Here is a 21,177-nt window from a genome sequence, read left to right as displayed (position 1 = left end):
GGGAGGGAGGGAGGGAGGGAGGGAGGAAGGGAGGAAGGGAGGAAGGAAGGAAGGAAGGAAGGAAGGAAGGAAGGAAGGAAGGAAGGAAGGAAGGAAGGAAGGAAGGAAGGAAGACATCTTTTACATTAGAAATACACAAAACCTTGCACGCTGATACAATACTCAATATTGTGAAGCTCGAGGAGGAAGTTGATCTAATGAGTATTTTTCCAGATACGGAAAGGCACTCATTATCTTCCCACAAACAAAATGGTGACTTGACAAAATCTGCTGAGAATCAGCAGACTTAACATTTGGGATATGAGTGATATGCTAAAACCTATAATTAATTTTTAAATGACACCAGCAAATGCACATGTAGCATCGGATTAAAAAAAAATCAAAACAACCACATATTACAACAGAGCAAAAAATTTATATAGTACATAAAACAATTTTTATCAACCTTTAAAACTTTTTTTGGAGCCTGTGGCAGAAGTTCCTGGAGTTGATCAAAGCTTGCAAGAAATAACCTGTTCAGTGAAGATCCCTTCTTTAGCATAAACTGAGCAACCAAAGGATTGATACATGGAAAAGTAAGCAGGCATTTCTCTGGCTGGAAGTGGAAATTATTTTGTTAGACTGAGATCTGACAAATTTTTTATCCTTTTTTTCCTGTTCTACAAAGACACATCTTATTGAATAAGTCCTAGAGTATATAATAGAAAGACAGCTTTCAAACAGTGCACTTTTATAGTCCAATAAGAACTAATTTTTTAAAGTATCATTTCTGAAAAAGAGTAAGTTCTGTGTAACCATTTAACAAAAAGCAAGACTAAAGATGTTTATTTTCTAAAGGTTAAAACCAGTGAATAACTTAAACTTGATTTTAAAATGCATGACTAGATTTACTATTAATTCTCCATTTTAAAATTAATTACCTAGATGAACATAAACAGACAAAACTGCTTCTGTTTTACAAAAGCAGCATTTGCTAATGGCAATGAAACAGGTGGCAAAAGCAGGAGTTGTCAGGAGGAGGATGAATGTCACAAACAGGGCAGTAAGTTGAGAGTAGCTTGTTATCAGTGTCAGCTTCCTGTTCCTTACTTTCATAAAACACTGCCAAGATCAAATATCTTTAACAGACACAATACAACGATTCCTCTACATTTTTTACTAGTATCCTTAATCTCTATACTGGAAAACCTATAATCCAATACCCCTCTCTTGAAAGGCCATGCCTATACCTGCTTTGTGATACCTCTGAATTTTGCAAAAGCCAAAAGCAATCTCAGCTTTACGAGAGTTCAAAGCTGTCACATAAAATGAACAAATCCATACATTTCATTTGAGAACCTTACTACACAAGTTAAAGGATATAATACATTTGATGGAGATTGATGGGCCTGTTCCAGCATTTACTGGAATATGGGTTAAACAAGTAACTGCATGAGTTAAACAAGTTTTTACCATCTGTTACTGAAGCAAGTCAGCAAGCAATCCCATTGACCTAAGTAATGGATCAGCACTGCTGACTTTGGCTTCCTGCCCAAGTGAGCCACTCTATGTTTTTCTTTTACAATTTGGGTAGTTTTTTAAACCTGGTGTCTAGAACTGTAGAACTGCACAAATTGGGATGTAGATGTGGTGGATAAACCTCCCTACAGATTAATTGTGAAAGCACAGGGAAAGTCCAAGTTGCATCTAATTGTGCTGACAAAGATGAAGGAAATACTATATATATATGTATGTGTGTGTATATATATAATGCTTGTATATATATCTGCATATATATATTTATATATATACATACAGATATATAATAATGCTTATTTTAGTAATATATTTTAAGAGAACTACAACAAAAAAGCCCACATCTTTATGAATCTTAAAAAGAGGAAGGAACTTTCAATTTATGGGAATAGAAGCAAACCTCAGATGGCAAGACAGAAAGCCAGGATTTGTCCAGCCACTCATGAGGACTGATATTAGATGCTATCAAGACGTTGTCAGCAATCTGACGGATTACCAGCGCTGTCTCTTCAATCCCTGGCGTAAGAACTACCTAAAAGTGATACATAATATTCTTGGTTAAAACTTACTCTAATGAATGTCTTAATTTGCTCCAAACACTGACATGTAAACTAAAGGTCACCCTGAACACAAGAGTCAGTACTGCTGAGTTATTAAACCTGATTCATCTGCTTTTCATGCAGAAAAACTCCAACCTTTGACGGGGCTGCAAATCACACTCCTTATTTATGCAGATCCTATGCAGCTGAAATTAATTGATTTATCCTACAGGCCTTTTATATGTGATCAAATTTCTGGGCATAACATGAGTTCCTAATAAAACAGGCAATCGTGAGATGCCTACTACAGTTTAAGAACATGTGTAACACTTTGAAGCTATAATTTCCATACAAGCTACACTGGTAAGTACATGAAATGAAAAAAGCCTTGTCCTCTCTTCATCTTCATTTAACTTTCATTTAATCAGGTAAATTTTATACAAATTTTAATATGCAAATAATAATGACTTAATAAAGATCTGCACTAAACATTGGCTGCAAATAAGTGAGAAAAAGTGCCTAAAAAAGATACCACTTTGTTCAAAAATATAAGTTAGCAACAATTTGGTAAGCTGAATGAAACCTCTGCCCCATTTTTTAATGCTGGTTATTCTGGACACTGAAACAGATTTTCTAGATTATAGATTTCCTGATTTTTAAAGAAAGAGGTTAACTTATCCTGTCATATTAAAAACGCACACTAGCTGACAGCAATTTTTTTTTCTTCTGTCGTATCAGCAACAAAATATTGATCTGAAACTTCAAATTAAGACATAAGCAAGAGTAATATATATTCTAATAATTTATTTAAGGTACAATCCCATTTTTTGACTCCTAGTTATGAAAAGACTTCAACTGCTATTTTATTCTGATTCAACTTGTATTGCAGTCAACACAGTCTTTTCACTGACTTTTGCAGCACTGAATTAAGATCTTCTCCTATTTTAGTAATTTTGAGCTATTTTATGTTTTTGATGTAGAAGGCACACTTGATTGAGCTTTTTAGAAATATCATATAATGAAGATTAGTGCAGAAAAAGGTTACCTTTACTTCAAAGTCTTCTGACTTCTGTGTAAGTTCAATTAGAGCGGCATAAATTAAGACAAGGTTAAGCAGAGTATTACCCTTGAGACTGTACCTGTAAAACAGTTTCACTGGATCATTATTATTTAATATACACATGTAATAATCTCAAACCATTTGTTCCATGTCTTCATAAATATCTGTTTCATTTCCTTGAATTCAGAATACTGGTACAGTTTGAACATTAATATCTGTGGAAAAAAAACTAGAATACATTAAGGGACTGACTGCTAAAGGATCAGCTGTAAGGAAAGAAAACAGAGTCACTCTACAGAAAAAGCAAGTCTGATCTGAAGCAAAACGTCTGGATCACTGGAGACACTGGAGGAAAAACAGAGAGGAAATTACCACTTGCTTATAGAAAAAAAATCTCAAAAGATGTAATAAATTAATGTTTATGAACTATGTCAACAGAAGGTGTTTTTCCATAGCAAAAGGAGAACCACTGATGCACTGGAAGAACACTTGAAGAATGTTTCCCTGTTGCAAATAATATACAATGGTATTAACACAGTAATTCATAACCATGCATTTGTAGGGGTTAATTTACTTCAAACAGATTTAAGAATAATTCCAGTATTTCCTGTCTTTGGAGTTGTGAAATTTCTGGACCCGTTGATTTGAAATATAGCTCAAGTTCATATTGGCTGCCTCAAACTCTGTTATTTTATAACAACCATTTATTTATCATTTGTGTAAGACTGAAAATAGCATTACAAATAAAAACCAACTTTTCAAAGCTTTTGCTGGTCTCCAGTGATCACTGTTACAATTTCACTGAGTTTTTCAGTAGGAGCCTGACAACATTGTAACTAAGTGAAAAACCCAAAGCACACTAGAAATATGAGCTTACAATATTTGTATTGTTCTAAGAGAAATGTATTCCTACAGAGAAGTTCAAAGATAAATGAGTGTCAACTTGTTTTAATAAGTGGCTTTCTTTAGTGACAAGTTTGTTTTAAAAATACCAGGATAGCAAAAGAATTTAGTAACTTACTCTAAACTCAGTCTTTCTCTGGAATAGAAAATAATCCAACAGCACATATATTGGAGTGATAATGCCACCAGCCTTGATATTACAGTGTCACAGGAGTCCTCATAATTTAGTTCTTCGACACTCTACCATGGAATTTAAATAAAGAGTAAAAACTAAATAAATACATTACCATGGCTGCCCCAAGCTTTTAATGAGTATCAATATAATATGCAGAAACTGGCTCAAACATCAATACAGCCAAATAATGTAAGCATGAAGTACACATATGTGAGTTGGGAAAACTAGTTTGTAATCCCAACTTTTATTTTCTTTGACCTTCAAAAGACTGATTCAAAGCTTTATGTCTCTTCTTCCTTCCTCTAAAAAGAAACAGTGTCAATACCTTTTTAGGCTGTTCTCAAGATTTTTTGTGAACTTTAATAATGCAAAATATTGTTATAAACTTCTGAAGTACTTACTAGGCCTATACAAATCACATTCCTACACTAACTATATAAAGTACAATATCACTAATTGCAGAGCTTGTAAGAATGTCTATGCTGTACTTGTAATACTAATTGATTATTTTATTATGTATCTATCTTTCCAAAGCAGTTCTTCTACCTGTAATCTGCCTTGTTGCATACCAGAATATAAGTAGTATGCTATTGCTTAAACTATTATTTTTTTTATTAAAAGTAGAACAAATTATTTTATAGATTAATTCAGATAACCATCTGAAATGGAAGGAATTAATATGCACACTAGTAAGAGAATAGAGCCACAAATACATTTAATTGTTTGTTAGAAAATTTCTTTATACAACCCTCTTTTGAAGTATGCATCTTTTAACTACGTTTCATATAATCAAATCACAGGTCAAATATTACTTCAGTGAATAAACTGAATAAATTTTAAACTAGTCAAACTGGCACAGACTTTTAGGGTTAATGATTTGTGATGTGAAACAATGCATGAATTAAATATGATTATGGGAAAGAAAAGACATGTCAGAAGTCTGAAGATATGGCCTAGAAGTGACTGAACACATAACAGAACTTGAACACAGTAGTTTCATTTTGTACCTGCAGAAAGATAGCAGTGCACTCATCTATTGTCAGCACAACACATCGATCTGTACTTCCAAAGAGCCTTAAGGAGTAACTGCTGCTTCTTTCAACAAAGGTAATGCTGTACCTGAAAAAGTAAAATTATTTCATTAAAACTCAGACAAGTAAAATAATACTATTTTCTTACAGAAAATGGATAGCAGACCTCTTAACACAGTTTTTAAACTTATATAGTCTTGATCTTTCTCAAATCTTTCTCAGTTCACTTTAAGACACACTTGAAAAATACATATCAATGTAGCAGCAATTAAATTATATTGCTAACTGCATTGAGTATGACCTTGACATCCAGGTTTTGAGTTTACAAAAAAATAGAGGTAATATAGAAACGAAGATAGATACTTAGAAACTTTTTCTAACTTTACATACTGCAATTCTTTTCCTCCTTTCATGATTGTGCAGCACAAAACAAAGCAAACTGCCTAACTGCCATTGGTATGATCCTAAAATTTCTGAGTGACTTAAAACTGCCAGCAGCAAAGGTTTTGTTTTACTAGGAAACACAAGAGACCTAAACCTGAATTTGTCAGTATGTCCTCTAGAAACTTGTATGGACAGTGTATTCAGACATTTTAAAAAAGTAAACTCTTACCTTTTCTGAAATTGTACAGATCTTTGCTCACCTATTTAACTCCCTCATCAGTGCTAAAAGGAGCTAGTGGAAAAGTAACAAAACATTGCTCTCTATGGCCAGGCTGAACAGAGAACTTGAACAAGTCAGCGTTTAAAAGCATATCAGATTATGTGTTCAAATTTTAAATGTAAAAGACACATATTTTTTTCTCCTACTGAACTGTAATTAGACACAGACCAAAAATGGCTCCACAGCTGACTCAAGGATATAGCCAGGATTAAAACTGGCAAGTCTGTCCCGCAACATGGTGAAATCAACTATCTGTATCTCTGCCACTATGTTTGAGAGATATTGCTGCTCTGATCCCTATTTCTTAGTTTCATTGTTTCTTTGTTTCTTTCATTCTTTCTTTTATTTTTTTTTTACTTTCCCCTCATGAGATATAAAGTAGCTTTACCAAGTATTTATTACTGTGAAAGCAAAATTCAAGACAATTATGTCAAAGAAATAATAAAGAAGCACAATGATTTACAATCCTAGCAGTATTCATACACGTTATAGAGTATTAAAAATTAAGTGAATAGTGGATCTGAATTTTATTAATAAATTAGCTTTTGTTTTAAACTTAGCCTCCCCTAAACACTGTGATGCACCAGAAAATAAGATGTTATTACTATTGTTCAGTTTGGGTATTTAGCATAGCTTCAGTGGATAAAAACAACAACAACAAAAAAAAATCCCAAAGCAATTTTTACGAAGAATTAAATACAAAGTCTTCCAAGGACCAAGAAGCACTGTAGAAAAGAAAAGTTTGTGAACATCATGATTTTCAGAGAAAAGCAGACAATTGAAAAAGGTGCTCTGATTTAAAAATACCAGCTACAATTTAAAAAAATTGGTCAATTCCATTCTAGTTGGCATGTGTGTGAATCTCTAGTACTAAGTTATCAACTTCAACAGAAAAAACTATATTCTTGTCTCTTAAAGACCTAATAGTGTAATTACAGAAATGTATGTGATAGCCAATAGATGACTAACACATGATAGAGTAGAATAACACACATGTCCTGAAAATCTGAAAATAAATAGCCCACAGAAGTCCTTATTTTCACTCACTTGGATTCAAAACGCTGAAGAATATCTGGCATATTAAGAAGACCTTCAGTTGTCAGGAATACATATGGAATCTGTACTTCCAGAAGAAAGGAACCACCATGATTCCCTGAAATATTTTATATATGTAAGATAATAGTTTAATAAGCAAAAAACTATAGATATATAAAGTGGGCATTCAAAAATGTATCTTTTATTAATCTCCAATAAAATGCTTCCACTCCATACTTTTTTTACCCCAAAATGAAACTCCCTTAAATCTTTTTGAAATTATGCTTAAATTCAGATTTTTTTAGATCTGCAGCATTCCCTTAGAATGAGGAAGGGTGGATACAGCTTGCAGAAGTTGTAAACAACTTATGAACTTGGCAGAAAGTCTCTACAAACCCACATGTACTCCTACATCCTGGCCAAAACTAGGTTTACACTCAAATAAAAACACTTTTTTGCTGCATAGATAACCCAGCCCTGTTTGTTGAGCTTTAGTCCTCATAATGTTTTACTCATTCTCTTCCACAGGCATATGAATGTAGCATTTTATGGAACAGCAAATGTTTTCTTTTCGTATGTCAGTCTAAATGTTTATTACAATTCTGGAGAACACTTACCCATTTGTATTATTTCAGGGAGGGTGGTTTGAAAAGTCATGTAAGTAACATTCAGATTTTTGCACAGATTTTTCCAGCCAGAATTTTCAGAATAATCGTATTCCATTACTAGTGAGAAGTGAGTCCAAGGGAAGTCAGCTCCAATTTGCTGATTATGTACAATAATGCAGGAATACCTACTAAGACTTAAAAAACCCCAACAAAGTATGAATAAAAATAAGTGCAGGTAGAAATACCCTCAGAACAAAATAAACTCACTTTTACTTTGGCAAATTCTAACTGCTTAAAGTCTATTTACCCTTCCTGGCTAAGGTTCCAACTCCTTTAAAAGTTAATTTTAAAAATCAAAAGCTGTACTCTTCTTCCTACAATTATCTGCCTAAAATATAATATATTTCAGAAATGTCATAATTTGTCATTTCTTTTGTTATGCCCTTTCACCATTTTTTTTCTATAACAAGCAAAAATCATGTTTCTCTACATATTTCTCTTTTTCTAAACAGGCAAAACAACATATAAAGAATATGCAATTGTTTGTTCCCTAAAGTTCCTCTAGTCCTCAGTAAGCATTTTTCTAGGGTGGACAAAATTCTCAACTCTAAAAATGAAGCTGTAGGTGAAAACTACAGCTATCAAACCAATGTTATAATGAAAACTTTACTCTAGACTGGAAAGACCCATGGAAAGGAAGTAAAGTAACTGAAGTTTCACTGACCTTAGTCTCGACTAAAGAATTTGTTCTCATGAATCAAGAATTTAACTTACTTGCTTATGATCTCTTTACAACTTAAAGGGCTTCCTTTTTTCTCAGAATTCAAATCCACAGTTTTCAAACCTGCTTAAAAAAATTAAACAGTTGATGAAATAAAAAAACCTCTATGACTATGAATCTACACATTTGCTATAACAGTAAGTAGCAAATGTGGAACAACACAGGTTATTAACATTTTAAGTATTACATATTTTATCTTGCTGAAGTCCCATACAATTTATGTATTATACTGTTGGATGTAATGATTTAGAAACTTCCTTCTCAGAACCCAAGGAAAAAGTAGTGCCAACAAGTTTAATGTCTCACAAACTCACAACCCTATTACCTTAAAATGAAAAATTAAAGGGTAATACTGTTTCACAATACAAGAGGAAGCACATTTGCCCCTTTATAAGTTAAATTTCTTTACACTTTTTATACATTTGAAAGTTTAACTGGAAGATGTATCTATGAAGGAATGTTGGTTCTACACAAGTGCCTCTTTTCAAAAGCATAGTTGGATTGACCTGTGTTTGCAAACAAGTCTTAAGATCCTAAAACAAATAAAGCTCTTTTCATTAAATATTATTATTAGTAAAAGCACTGTGAACATGCCTCCTCCCTTTCAAAACATTCTAAAAGACAGGCTTTATTCTTTTAAGAGCACAGGAAATCGAACTTTATTTTTAAAGGCAAAAGAACACGACAAGACACAACACTTGATAAAGTTCAAGCAAATAGGATTTATGAAAATGGGTTTTAAAAAAGCAATATAAAAGGAGTCAGTGACTTGTTATAAACATAACTATAGGCTCAAATTATAACTTGAGCCCATAATTTACATGTTCAAATTATAATTTACATGCTCAAATGATAATTTGAGCCTATAATTTACAGGTTCTTGAAACATGTTTGCTTTACCAGTTGAATTTGCAGTGTTGAACAATCTTGTACTTGTGAAATCACTCACAGGTAAAATGTTGAAGTGATGAAAATACTGCTTGTATCAGTGGGGAGGTGGGATATTGGAAACAGTATATCTCTGCCCTGAGCTTTATAGATTGATACAGCTTATGCTGACATATTTAACAGACTAGCAAACAAGATCAGCAACATATAGCTAAACGAAAATTTGATCTGTATCTGAATACTCATTCAAGGCTTTATGCTGAGGAGTTTAGTTAAGACTTTTAAAATCCAAATGCTCTGAATAGGCTTGCAAGGAAGAAAGCTTGTGACTAATGATCAGCTAAAAACAATGAGACAATCTGATCAAGATAACAGATACAAATACAATTAGGCAATGGGCTGTCCATAGCTCCTTCATGCTCTGTTAAAAAAAATCTTTTACTCAGCAGATAAATTATCACTCTCTTGAAATAGAAAACATTAGACCAGAACTCTTAAATGGGAGAAAACAAAATTAAAAGACAAAAGGCTGATGGAAGAGTTATGAAATATTAAACACTGAGAAAAATATGTAGGGTCCTGATGAGAAGGGAGAAACACCTGCACCAAGCATTTACACAGGAATGCAGCAATCTACAGAATAACAGCCACTTTTTATTTCAAAAATACACATAAAAGAGTAATTTACCTTCTATCCTAGATAATGGGTGAATGAAGGCAGCTTTTTCTCTTTCAGAGTCCATCCTTGTAATGATTAGTATCTGTATGAAGTAAAAAAAAAGAAACTCAAGTAATGTTAATTTTTTTTTTCTTTCAGCCTGCATAGATCTTTCTTTCTCCTCTGCATAGAAAACACAAGATTGAATAAACAGATGGCAAAACCAGAAACTCTGGAATTTTCCACAATGACAATCAAAGAATATTCCAAGTTGGAAGGGACCCATAAGGATAGAGTCCAACTCCCTGCTTCTCACAGGACTGCCGAAAACTAAACCATATGACTATATCCAAGAGATTCTTGAACTTAGATAGGCTTAGTGGTTTAACCATTTATGCAGAAGTCTGTTCCAGGGAAGACCACACTCTAAGTGAGGAATCTTCTGCCTAATGTGCCTGAACTCCCTCTGCTTCATTCCACTTCATTCCAGTTGCTTGTGTCCTATTACTGGTCACCAGAGAGAGGAGATATGCACCTTCCTCCCTGCTGTTTCGCTTGAGGAAGGTGTAGGCTGTGATGGGGTCACCCCTCAGCCACCCCTGGATATGCACCTTCCCCACAAGGAACAACAAAGGTCACCTCAGCCACCCCTCCTCTTGCTCTTGAGGTCTTCTATCATCTTGGTCCCTTTCCTCTGGACAGACAAAACAAAGAAGTTTGATGTCCTCCTTATATAGTGGTGTCCAGAACTGCCCCCAGCACTCGAGGTGAGGCTGCCCCAGTGCAGAGCAGAGCGGGACAATCCCCTCCATTTCTGGGCAAGCAATGCTGTGCCTGATGCACCCCAGAACATGTTTGGCCCTCCTAGCTGCCAGGGCACTGCTGACTCAACGTGCCATTGACCCAGACTTCTAGTCTCTTCCCACTGGCCTCCAGTCTCTTTCCCAATTTGTATGTATAACCATGGTTGCCCCATCTCAGGTGGACAATTTGGCACTTAGTCTCTATATATTTCATAGCTGGTGAGTACTTAGCTTTCTAGTTCAACTTTTCTGTAAGGCCTTTCTACCCTCAAGAGAGTCCATTTAGTCCATCTCCTGCTAATTTTTTATCATCAGTAAAATCACTTAATGTACTTTTAATTCCTGTGCCCAGACAACTTATAAAAACATTTAAGAACACTGTCTCTAAAACTGAGTCCTGGGGAACGTCATTGGCCACCAGCCTGATGTAATTCCATTCACTGTAATTATTTGAGCTCAACCCTGAGATCAACACAATCTGCCAACTGCTCAGCCAACCCAGTATTGTGGGCTTGTCTAGCTCTGTGATGAACAGTTCATCTAGGGTACTGTGAGAGGCATTTGCTGAAGTTAAAAACTACACTCACTGGCTTCCCTTGGTCACCTAGATGGGTCACCTTGTCCTAAGTGGGAAAAGAAAGGAAATTAAGTTGGTTAAGTAGCACTTTTCTCTTGTGAACCTGTGCTGGCCGTGGCCAATGACTGCATTATTTCTCAAGTATTTTTCAGTAACTTCCAGAATAAACTTTTCTATAATTTTAACAGGCACTGAAATGAGACAGACACGTCTGTAATTACCAGAGGCTTCCTTCTTTCCCTTCTTGAAAATTGAAACAACATTTAACATCTTCCAATCAGCTGGGATCTCTCCAGACTCCCAAGACAGTTGAAAAATAAAGGAAAGAATTCCCACAATGACACTTTTGAGCTCCTTCAGTAACCTGGGATGAACCTCACTGGGCTCTACACATCTGTGCACATCCAGATGGTGCAGCAAGTCTCAAACAAGTTCAGGATTGGCTAGGAGGTCAACATTATCCTCAGTCACAGTCTTCTAACACTGGGCTCTGGGGATTGAAGACAGAGGCAAAAGAAGGCACTGAATGTCTCTGCTTTGTCTATGTCCCAATTTGCGAGGTGACCAACCTTGTTGAACAACAGACCGATGTTGTCTCTGGCTCTTATTTTGCTCTTGACTTACTTTAAAAGCCCTTTTTGTCATTCTTCACAGTGCTGGCCAGCTTGAACTTCAATTGAGCTTTGGCCACATAAATTTTCTCCCTACAGGAGTGGACAGCCTCTTTAAAGTCCCTTCATGTCACTTGCTCATAAGTGATGTCCCAAGTCCATACACATTCCTTTTCCACCTAAATTCTAAAATATCCCTGCTCAGGCAGGCCAGGCTTCCGCCTCGCTTACTTGGCTTTTGACTTGACTTGCTCCTGAACTCAAAAAGAATGCTAGTAAAAGACACTAGTAATAATGGGGTAATCTAAAGATACTGTACCAAATTATTACTATTCTACTACAGATCTGTCACATTAGGAAAGTTATCCTTATGGCAACACAACTTAATCTGAAGATATCTAGAATTCAGCCTGCAAGGTACTTATGTAACAGAAGGAGATACTGGATGTACTGCTGAATTGTTTAGAAAGATCTTCCAGTCTGTAGATGGAGTCACAAAACTGGTTCTGTCAGAGATCTGAGACTCACTGAATATTGCTTAACACAAAAATGTTGAAAAGAATTAGAATCTACCAAACTGACACAGTCTTAAAAAGAATCCCCATCAGAGAAGGTGTTCACCTTGTGTATCATTTTAACTCATACAAACTAAACACATGCTACACTAAGTATACAAAGAAGAATATGTACCTAAATACATCACCATACTTTCTGACAGGATGCTCTCTGAACTTTTATGCCATTGTACAGATACTTTTCATGTCGTACACAAGATTTAAGATTTTAAAGAAGGCACATAGCATTGTCTGATTCTTAAGATTTACAGACATAAGATAATCATAGGTGTAAATATTAAAAGCATGTTAGATCTTGTCAGAAAAGAATTTCTGGTCAGATAGAGAGAGGCAGATTTCAATTTCCATAAGTAGGTGCACAGAAGAGCCACTCAACAATCCACTGGCAACTTTATAAGCAGATTTGGACAACTGCATTTAAAAATGTAGACCTGCTTTTTTGCACACAATTCAACAGCAGACTTATTATATGTTCATGTGAGCTAGATTAAATTTTTAGTAATTTTCTATCTAATCATAAGTACAAAAGATAATGAACAAATAGCAATTTTTTTTTTTCTAAACAAGCAGTAACTTCTTCCTTACAAAGGAAATGTCCCATTAAAATCCTGCACCAATAACAACTTTGTCTAATAAAAGGATAATAAAACTATCCTATTTCACATCATATTAAGTGATATTGATGTGATATGACAGAACAGTAAACAGTTTATAGAATACAACTTTTACTTCTCATTAAACTGGAATACTCCTTCTACCTAGTCTGGCTCATTAATAGCTGTCTCTGAATGTTAGGAAACAGGAAACAATTAGCAATTGTGAATAAAATCATATATAGCATTATATTGCATGTGTATCTCTGCATGACTAAGTCAAGCAAACAAGTCGAAACTCAGGAGTTATAGCTAAAAATTTTTAAAAACCATGGCTAATGGAATTCAGAAGAGAAGTTAAATTGCCACTGAGCTAACATCAAAATGACATCAAGTTCTCATATGCCTCCTACTACAACATAATCCTAGCATCACAAAGGAAAATGTGCTGCTCTTAAGAAGACAAACAGGATGCAGAATCATCTTAGTGTGTCTGTTGAAGGACAGACAACAAGACAATCAGCACTATTTTATTTTTGTTGCTTCATTTTAATTTTAAATTCAAAAAGGGTGTATACTAAGTTGTTATATTTTTCTTCTCAGCAAAATTTAATCAAAAGATATTCACAGTTCCCAGTGCAACTCTTAAACACAAGAAGAATAAATCCTCAGGAAGTGAAGTATGGAAATAAGGTAAAATAAACTTAAAGATCTTTTTTTGGCTGTGTTTAGGATGATAAATTCTATTCCAAACAATTAGAACACTTTAAACACTATGCATTTCATTCTGCTTCCTAATGTGATCAGTTTTCTGTAAAGAAATAATAAATATTCTGCAAAGGAAGGTGGTGTTTGACACTTTGTCATATCACCCAAAATATTCACACATCCAGAAAAGAGAATCTTTGGGTAATTTGAATATTCTCCAAAACTCTCTCTTCCATGCCAATGCTATCACTCACAGATACTTGCTTCTTGTATCATTCAAATGCCAGGAGGTTGGCCAGATACTGGTTAAGTAGAGGTTATCTGTGGATAACACCATCCACACGCTCCTTGGCATTTGTGCGCTCCAAGTCATGCCACATAAGCACACAACCATGACTTGCACTATGATTCTCTCTGTGCCAGATGACTGAGGCTTTCCAACAAAAGGCTACATTATAATTTTTAGTAACTGATGTAACTGATACAATAAACTTATCAGGAAAACAAAACCACCTGCAACAAGACAAAGCCCTGGCAAAGCTAAAACTCCTTTGCATGTTATTTCATGCATGCAAAAAAGGGAGATTTGATGAAACAAAAACTTGTACTGCTGTGACATATTTCTTAAAATTTATTTGGCCTAATTTAATAGATACTATGAGGTAATTATTAGACTTTTTTTCATAAATGAATCCTTGTTCAAACACAGTCTTGCAATTACTCATGTAATCTGAAACAGTTTTGTTTGTTAAAATAAATTGGTTACTCTTTTAACCTTAACACTGTGTTTCTCTCCACAACTTTTCATCCAATTTAACATTTCACACTGAAGTGCTGTTACTTTGGGATTTGTTTCATGCTTTTTCTGGCTGCTGTACTGTACAATCTTCAGCTGCCTCCAGAGATTATTCAAACAGGATTCTAAAATGTTTTTATAGAAATCCTTTGCCTTGGACAAATAACCTGTTAATAAAGCAACAAAAGAAGTAAATGAAGTGACAAAAGATAATTGTCAAGCATTGTGTTCAATCTGCACATCAATTTAAAATCTATGTCGAGGTATCTTGCACAAAAACAGATGAAATGTTAATGTGTCCCCAGTATGGAAGGAAAATATGACCACTAATCGGGTACATAAATGGTGTTTATAAAACTGCTGTACTTTATCTAGTATCTGCTATAGAACTCCAGACAGAATTATATGCTAGTAGCAGATACTAGTAGCAACACTCTTATACTTAATTAATCTGTATTGTTTATACTAAGTAACAACAGTATTTCTATCACTGTTGTCTAAAGCTTGTTTGTCCTGTGTGTTTACCACTCTCCATATTATCACAACTACTCTCAATTCTGAATGGTGCCTTCTATGTATAAATGGTGAACAATGCTGGGATTATCTGAAAATGCATAAAGAAAAAATACATCCAATATAACTACATAATGAATCACACAGCACAACACAACAGTGAAGACTACAAGGCCTAATTAGTATCTCGCTCGATTTTCTAATTTTTTTCAGATCTTTTTTACTTGTACAATTTCCTGTGTGAGCTGCCGCTCAGGTTTGGAAACAGAGGTGCTTTTATAATTCTAAAATTACATCTAGGAGTGCTTCTGATACCAATAATGAGTAGAGGAAGAACTGCTCATTTTTCCCCATCCCATCCTTCTATATTGTTTATAGATAGAAGACAGAAAAGAATTGTACTTAGGATTCTACTTATATATTCATTCTGTATTCTTCTCCATATTATTTTATTGCTGGAAATATTTAAGGAAATACAAAGTATTTTCCCCTACAATTCAGTTTACGGCAGATGTTTTACATTTTATACCAATTTTAAGGAAAAACCATCCATCAAGGGACAGTTCAGACTGAAGGTAGATGCTCTTAAGCAACTCTATCTCCTATAAAGACAGAAGGAGTCTGACTTTCCTAGGGCACTCATAAGCACTGACTTCAGCGTCTTGTAGAACTATCTTGATAGAGGTATTTAAAAATTCCAAACATACAACTACAGGAATTTCACAAGTTCAACATTATAATTTCAGGCATTAAACTGGGTTACAATGGTTTGCCATATTCCAGATTTGAATAAGACCAGAAAAACGCAAAAAAAAAAAAAGCTTCTACATAAGTCCGGTGTTGCAAGTTCAAACCTCTTTCCTCATGACGCATTGGGTAATATCTAAGATTTTGCTTAAAATGCTCTCAGATTTAAGTAGCTCACTTCCATGAAGCCTAACAATATGTTTATGTGGAAAGTGTTCCACACTCACAAAAGATAGATGGTAAATAGAAAGGACTTGACTTTTGCATGTTCCTCAGTTTCCACATAGAGATTCCAATGAAAATTTGTCATTCTGAGACACAAGACATATTATATATGTGAAAGTTCTCAACAAATGGAATAACAAACAGCAGTCCATTAGTCATGAACTGAGCATATATATACCCTGATGGCAAACAGTCACAGCTACAAACATGAGGGATTGTCTGCAGAACAAACACAAAGTTTTGGGTATCTGGGTATCATTATTCAATACTGAAAACAAACCTAGAGCTGTATCCAAGCCACATGTTAGCAGCAGATCTCGAACTGTCACCAGCAGGTGTACCAGAGCAGCATGTCTGAATAGCATGATCTCCTTCTCATCTATTTTACCTTTACAAATAGAAGACAGAAGTGTGGTCTACATAAGATGTCACAACTCACATTTTATAAAATATATATATATATATATATATATGTAGTCAGCTTAAAAGATCTGCATATCTAAGCATTTTCATTAAACACACTTGAACATAAATAATCTTCAAAGTTTAACCTACAGATCTGGTGGTCTTGCCAAATAGCTTAAGGTACAGCATAATATTTCCCAAGTCATCTGACCCAGGACAAGTGGCACACAGGCCAATGTTTTTGAAAGGTGTGTACAGACAGATGGTGCTTGCTGGAGGAGGAAGTAACAGCTCTCCTGGGCATATAATTAAAAACGTTGCTTTAATGATTTTAGCGTGGCAATTCTCTGCACCTAATTAACATCTCATGATGAGAATCTTCACCCTCAAGAAGGTAAATTTGAATGATATTTGCTTCCTAACCCCACACATATCAAACAAATTTATGGGCTTCCTATTCTGCATTGTGTCCATTTTGGACAAGTCCATATTATAGGACTTGATTGAAGAGGAAGGAATTTCTAGTCTGAAGATAGAAGGTATATTTGAAAACAGCACACAAGTAATGGTGCAGTTCATCATCATAAACCAGAAAATTTTGAAAACACAACTGCAGAGTAAGTACTTAACAATACAAAGTAAGCAAGTAAGTAAGTAAGTAACACTTACTTCAAGATGCTTAAAAAGGTTGAGGAAGATAATTAAAGAATAAATTACTATAGCTGAAGGTGCATTCTAGGAGAAAAATGTAGCTAGTTCTGTGTACTGGGATTAACATAACTTTTAATTCAAAAAGACAAGCAACACACTTGGGAAAGAAAAAAGGACACAGCATATAGAAGGATGTAGCTGGAAACTGCATGAAAGGCAAAGATCTCGCAACTATTTTGCATCAAAAGATAGAAAGTTAATGTCCAGCTCTGTTAGTGAAGGACCATATCCAACTCCTTACACCAATCACCATAAAAACTCAGTGAGGAATACAGGTCATTCAGAAACAAAGGAACACAGTAAGAAACCATTTTATGATGAAACACTGGAGCACTTGGTGATATTTGATGCATAAAAGACCAGCAGGGGAATAGTAACCTGTTAATAGATCACTACCATCACAGTAAGTGATTGTTTTCTATGTTCGCTCAGGGATTAAGGAGCAGATACATCAGCACAGTCTGGAGGAAAGTGGAATAAGACTGGATATTGTGAAACTTTTAAAACCAGGAAGGAAATAAAAGAAGTATGTTACCAGGGAGATTTTTTTATCTCGTACAGAGACAGAGAAATATTCATTAGGAATGAATTGGATATTTTCTCTCTTGTTTCTGTGGATGTTCCAGCAAGAAAGTTCTTAATTTAGCTTAATTTTGGGGAAAATGCAATTTCTATAGCATGTAATCTGCATTTGAGAGGATGTAAGTTTCCTTAAATTAATCTTGAATTGAAATGCAGACTCTTACATATTTTTTCCTTGATTCAGAGAAGCAGTAGTAATTCTCAGGACACTTTTCTCATGAATGTTTTCCTTTCTGTGATTCACTGACACTGATATAGACACGATGTTTATCCCTTGTGTTTGTGAAGATGGTGTTTGCTTTTTTGTAAACTCCTTCACACTAAGAGAACACTGCTGCTGATAATTTTAATATGGTAATTCTATAAATCAGTCTGTCATTCTGTACGGCCAACTAAATTTTCTTTTTGTTTGGCTTCTCATTTGTGGTTTCATGGTTGTTAATGTTTTCTTTGAAAAGAATACATTCAACACAGAAAGTAATGAAATTGAGACAGCAAGAGTTTATTGCATAATTTGTGACATAATATAGAAACTTGGCAGGTAGTTGACAGCCTACAGCAACTCAAAAAATAACAAAAAATGCCAAGTAACTTCCTAAATGTTCCTCAAACCAGTCTCTATTTTGTTATGAAATTTTCCTGACTCTCTTTACAGTCAAAAACCTTTGTAAGAGTCACTAACTTTGATGACTTTCCTTCTAATTTTTCTGGTTTTATAGGGTTTTCACATGCCACATAGGAGAGAAAAGAAGTCAGAAGGAAACCAAAGTATTATGGATTTTTTTTTTCTCCTCATTTCTAACAGGGGCATAGTATTCAACAATACAGGTGTAACAAAAAAAAAATGAACATTGTTTGCTATAGAAACAACATTTCTGAAGCATATGTAAAATATTTTAAACTGAAATCCAATTAGAATACTTCTGTATTGCAATATTGAGGTTAATAAATGTAATGTTGAAAGAGAAGACATTTTTCAAATAAAAGAGGAAATCAGTTGTTGTAACTCTATAAGATAAACTGTTAAAACATTTACCATTAATTTATAAAACATCTTGAATCTTATCTCACCAATTAAGTCTGTATTAGTTTTAAAGAAGAACGGATGTTTTACAGACATACCTTGTTTAAAATTATCACATATCACTTTCTCTTGTTGTTTTAAGAAAAACCTTGTGTGATCAAATTTAACACTGTCAAAGCTCCAAGTAACAGAAGCAAGTATATCCAGGTGTGTCAAATCTTTTAGTACAGGAATAGCTGCTTCTTCCAAGAGGCAGTATGCCTGGCATTGGCTTTCTGGATAACACAATGAACAAAACATAATAATGAAGTTTGGTTTTACATACCACTACTGGACATGAATATTCAAAAGACCTAGCAAAACGTTAACTTTATCTTGTTCCTGCAAGCTGCAACATTAATGGAAAAAAGTTAACTTGCCACAGAGTCACCTGAATGGTAGCAATCAGCTGATCCTCACAGCAGGTAACCACATTCTTCCATCCATTTGATAACATGATCAAACTCCATGAGGAGAAGCTAGAATTTTCTACTCCTGTGACTCACACTAAGATTGTTCTACTATTCAGTTGTTCTACAGCAGCCTGTTTCTACATCATAGTCATTTTCAAAATGATGATTTTTGTTTTGACTGCAGAAATGCTTTAATTTCTCTTCCCCATTGCAATAAAGGAATTTTGCTTCAAAATTTATTAGGAAAAAAATAATTAAAAAATAAGATTAAAGCTATGATTCCCATCTCCTGAATAGACGAAAAGATTACTCTTTCACTGGCTCTGTGAAAGAAAATACTCTTAAGCACATGACTCAAATGAATGCATTTCCAAGGAATACCAAACTAATCTGTGCTAGGCCTACAGATTCCTAGGGCTGGGTATTTTTAATTTGAGGCTATATAAGCTTGGATAAATATTTTCTAGGTTTTCCTATATCATTTCTACTGCATGAGAAAAGTGTTGTCAGTTATGTTCTTTGATACAATGCCTCATACAACAGCCAGAGTTCAAGGGGTAAGACCCAGTCATGTCTGAGATAAATAAATCCATTGCTGATTTCTACTGTTAAAGACCTTTCCTATCAAAATGACTACTGATCTCTTCCATCCCCATTTCTCATTTACTCAAACAAAAATGTGCAAAGTAATAAATGGAAAGTACTAAACAGCATTAAGAGATTTCATGCCTGCTAATTTTGATCAGACATAACTCTAAGTTCAAAGCTAGACATAACTCTAAGTCCAAGTTACTCTTCTTACCTTGCAGGCTTTAGTCTTAAGATGGAGCTCCACAGCCTGCTCTCACCTCTGTGCCAAAATAAATATCCATCTACTTGCAATACTTTCAGCCACAAAGAGAAGAGACTAAGTCTAATAATTTCTGTATTTATTTGAGCTGTACTATTTCATATAAAATTCTATTGCAAAACTATATAGAATCATAGAATAAGTAAGACCATTGAGCTTAACTGCTAACCCAGCACCACCATGTCCTCAGGTGCCAGATACTCAGGTTTTTTTAACACTGCCAGGGATGGTGAGTCCACCACTACCTTGGGAAGCCAGTTCCAATGCCTGACCACCTTTCCAATGCATAAGTTTAGATTGGATATTGGGATATTTTCCCAATATCAAATCTAAACCTCATCTGGTGCAGCTTGATGCCATTTCCTCTGGTCCTGTCATTTTACCTGGGAGAAGGTAAAGTAGTTCCAAAACCAGTATACCTGATGGTTGAATATTGACAGTGATACTGTCTTTATTCTCTTGGTTTTTTTCCTCTGTTTTTAGAGTCTCACAAAAAGAATCATCCTCTTTGAGAACACTCATATGCTGCTCTTCAGGCTGTATCACTAAATAATGAAACCACAAGTGAGTATTTAGCTAATATCACAAAACCAGCTCAATGAATAAGAAAACTGCTCTATAAATGACTCTGCATGCAAAAATACTTTGAAATGAAGTTGTTTCTGTGAAACATACATTTTCTCTTAATGAATTCTTTGTTGTCTTCCTGGGCTTATACAGTACAAAAATCCACAAGACCCAAAAATAGGTTAGGGCCTGTCAGCCTTCACAGCCCAAGAAGTCAGGCATTATCAGATTGCTCTTTCTAAGGGTAGAAATACAGAGCTGGGAAAGTTAAGGAGGTGGTACTATTGGTCTATAATGTAGTTCCATAGGAAACCTCTTATGCCTTTATATGGAGACAAAACATGCATGACAGAAAAGATGCTGCTGACCATAAGGAGCTCAAACTATGGAAAATACATCAGTGAGTGTGATGTATTTTGTGATGAGTTTAGATAGTTTAAACCATGCAGATAGTTGCAAATGGAAAACAAATAAGATAAAAAAGATTGCATATTGAAAATAATTTTTCTCCTGTCATCTAGCTATCTTTTGCAACTTGTTAAAATTTCTAAGTAGCCTTCCCTTCTTCCTGATATATACTA

The 21,177-nt window shown here is 34.7% G+C and overlaps 1 protein-coding gene across 1 annotated transcript in view; it reads right to left on the bottom strand.

Annotated features, from left to right (window-relative positions):
• The window catches only part of SHOC1 (shortage in chiasmata 1), a 48,345-nt gene that overhangs the window by 5,006 nt on the left and 22,162 nt on the right, over window positions 1-21,177 (bottom strand). Inside the window, exons 14-26 of the mRNA XM_041486301.1 lie at window positions 20,449-20,574; window positions 18,826-19,002; window positions 16,286-16,393; window positions 14,500-14,687; window positions 9,888-9,960; window positions 8,305-8,374; window positions 7,540-7,718; window positions 6,935-7,040; window positions 5,200-5,311; window positions 4,136-4,257; window positions 3,100-3,193; window positions 1,916-2,047; window positions 446-595 (exon numbers count right to left, since the gene is read on the bottom strand). Coding sequence (XP_041342235.1) covers window positions 446-595; window positions 1,916-2,047; window positions 3,100-3,193; window positions 4,136-4,257; window positions 5,200-5,311; window positions 6,935-7,040; window positions 7,540-7,718; window positions 8,305-8,374; window positions 9,888-9,960; window positions 14,500-14,687; window positions 16,286-16,393; window positions 18,826-19,002; window positions 20,449-20,574 — 1,637 coding nt within the window. The remainder of the gene's footprint in view (window positions 1-445; window positions 596-1,915; window positions 2,048-3,099; window positions 3,194-4,135; window positions 4,258-5,199; window positions 5,312-6,934; window positions 7,041-7,539; window positions 7,719-8,304; window positions 8,375-9,887; window positions 9,961-14,499; window positions 14,688-16,285; window positions 16,394-18,825; window positions 19,003-20,448; window positions 20,575-21,177) is intronic.

The sequence above is a fragment of the Pyrgilauda ruficollis genome, unplaced genomic scaffold, assembly GCF_017590135.1.
Source record: "Pyrgilauda ruficollis isolate IOZ18807 unplaced genomic scaffold, ASM1759013v1 scaffold75, whole genome shotgun sequence".
NCBI classification, from domain to species: Eukaryota; Metazoa; Chordata; class Aves; order Passeriformes; family Passeridae; genus Pyrgilauda; species Pyrgilauda ruficollis.
This window is presented reverse-complemented; position numbering and strand designations above follow the sequence as displayed.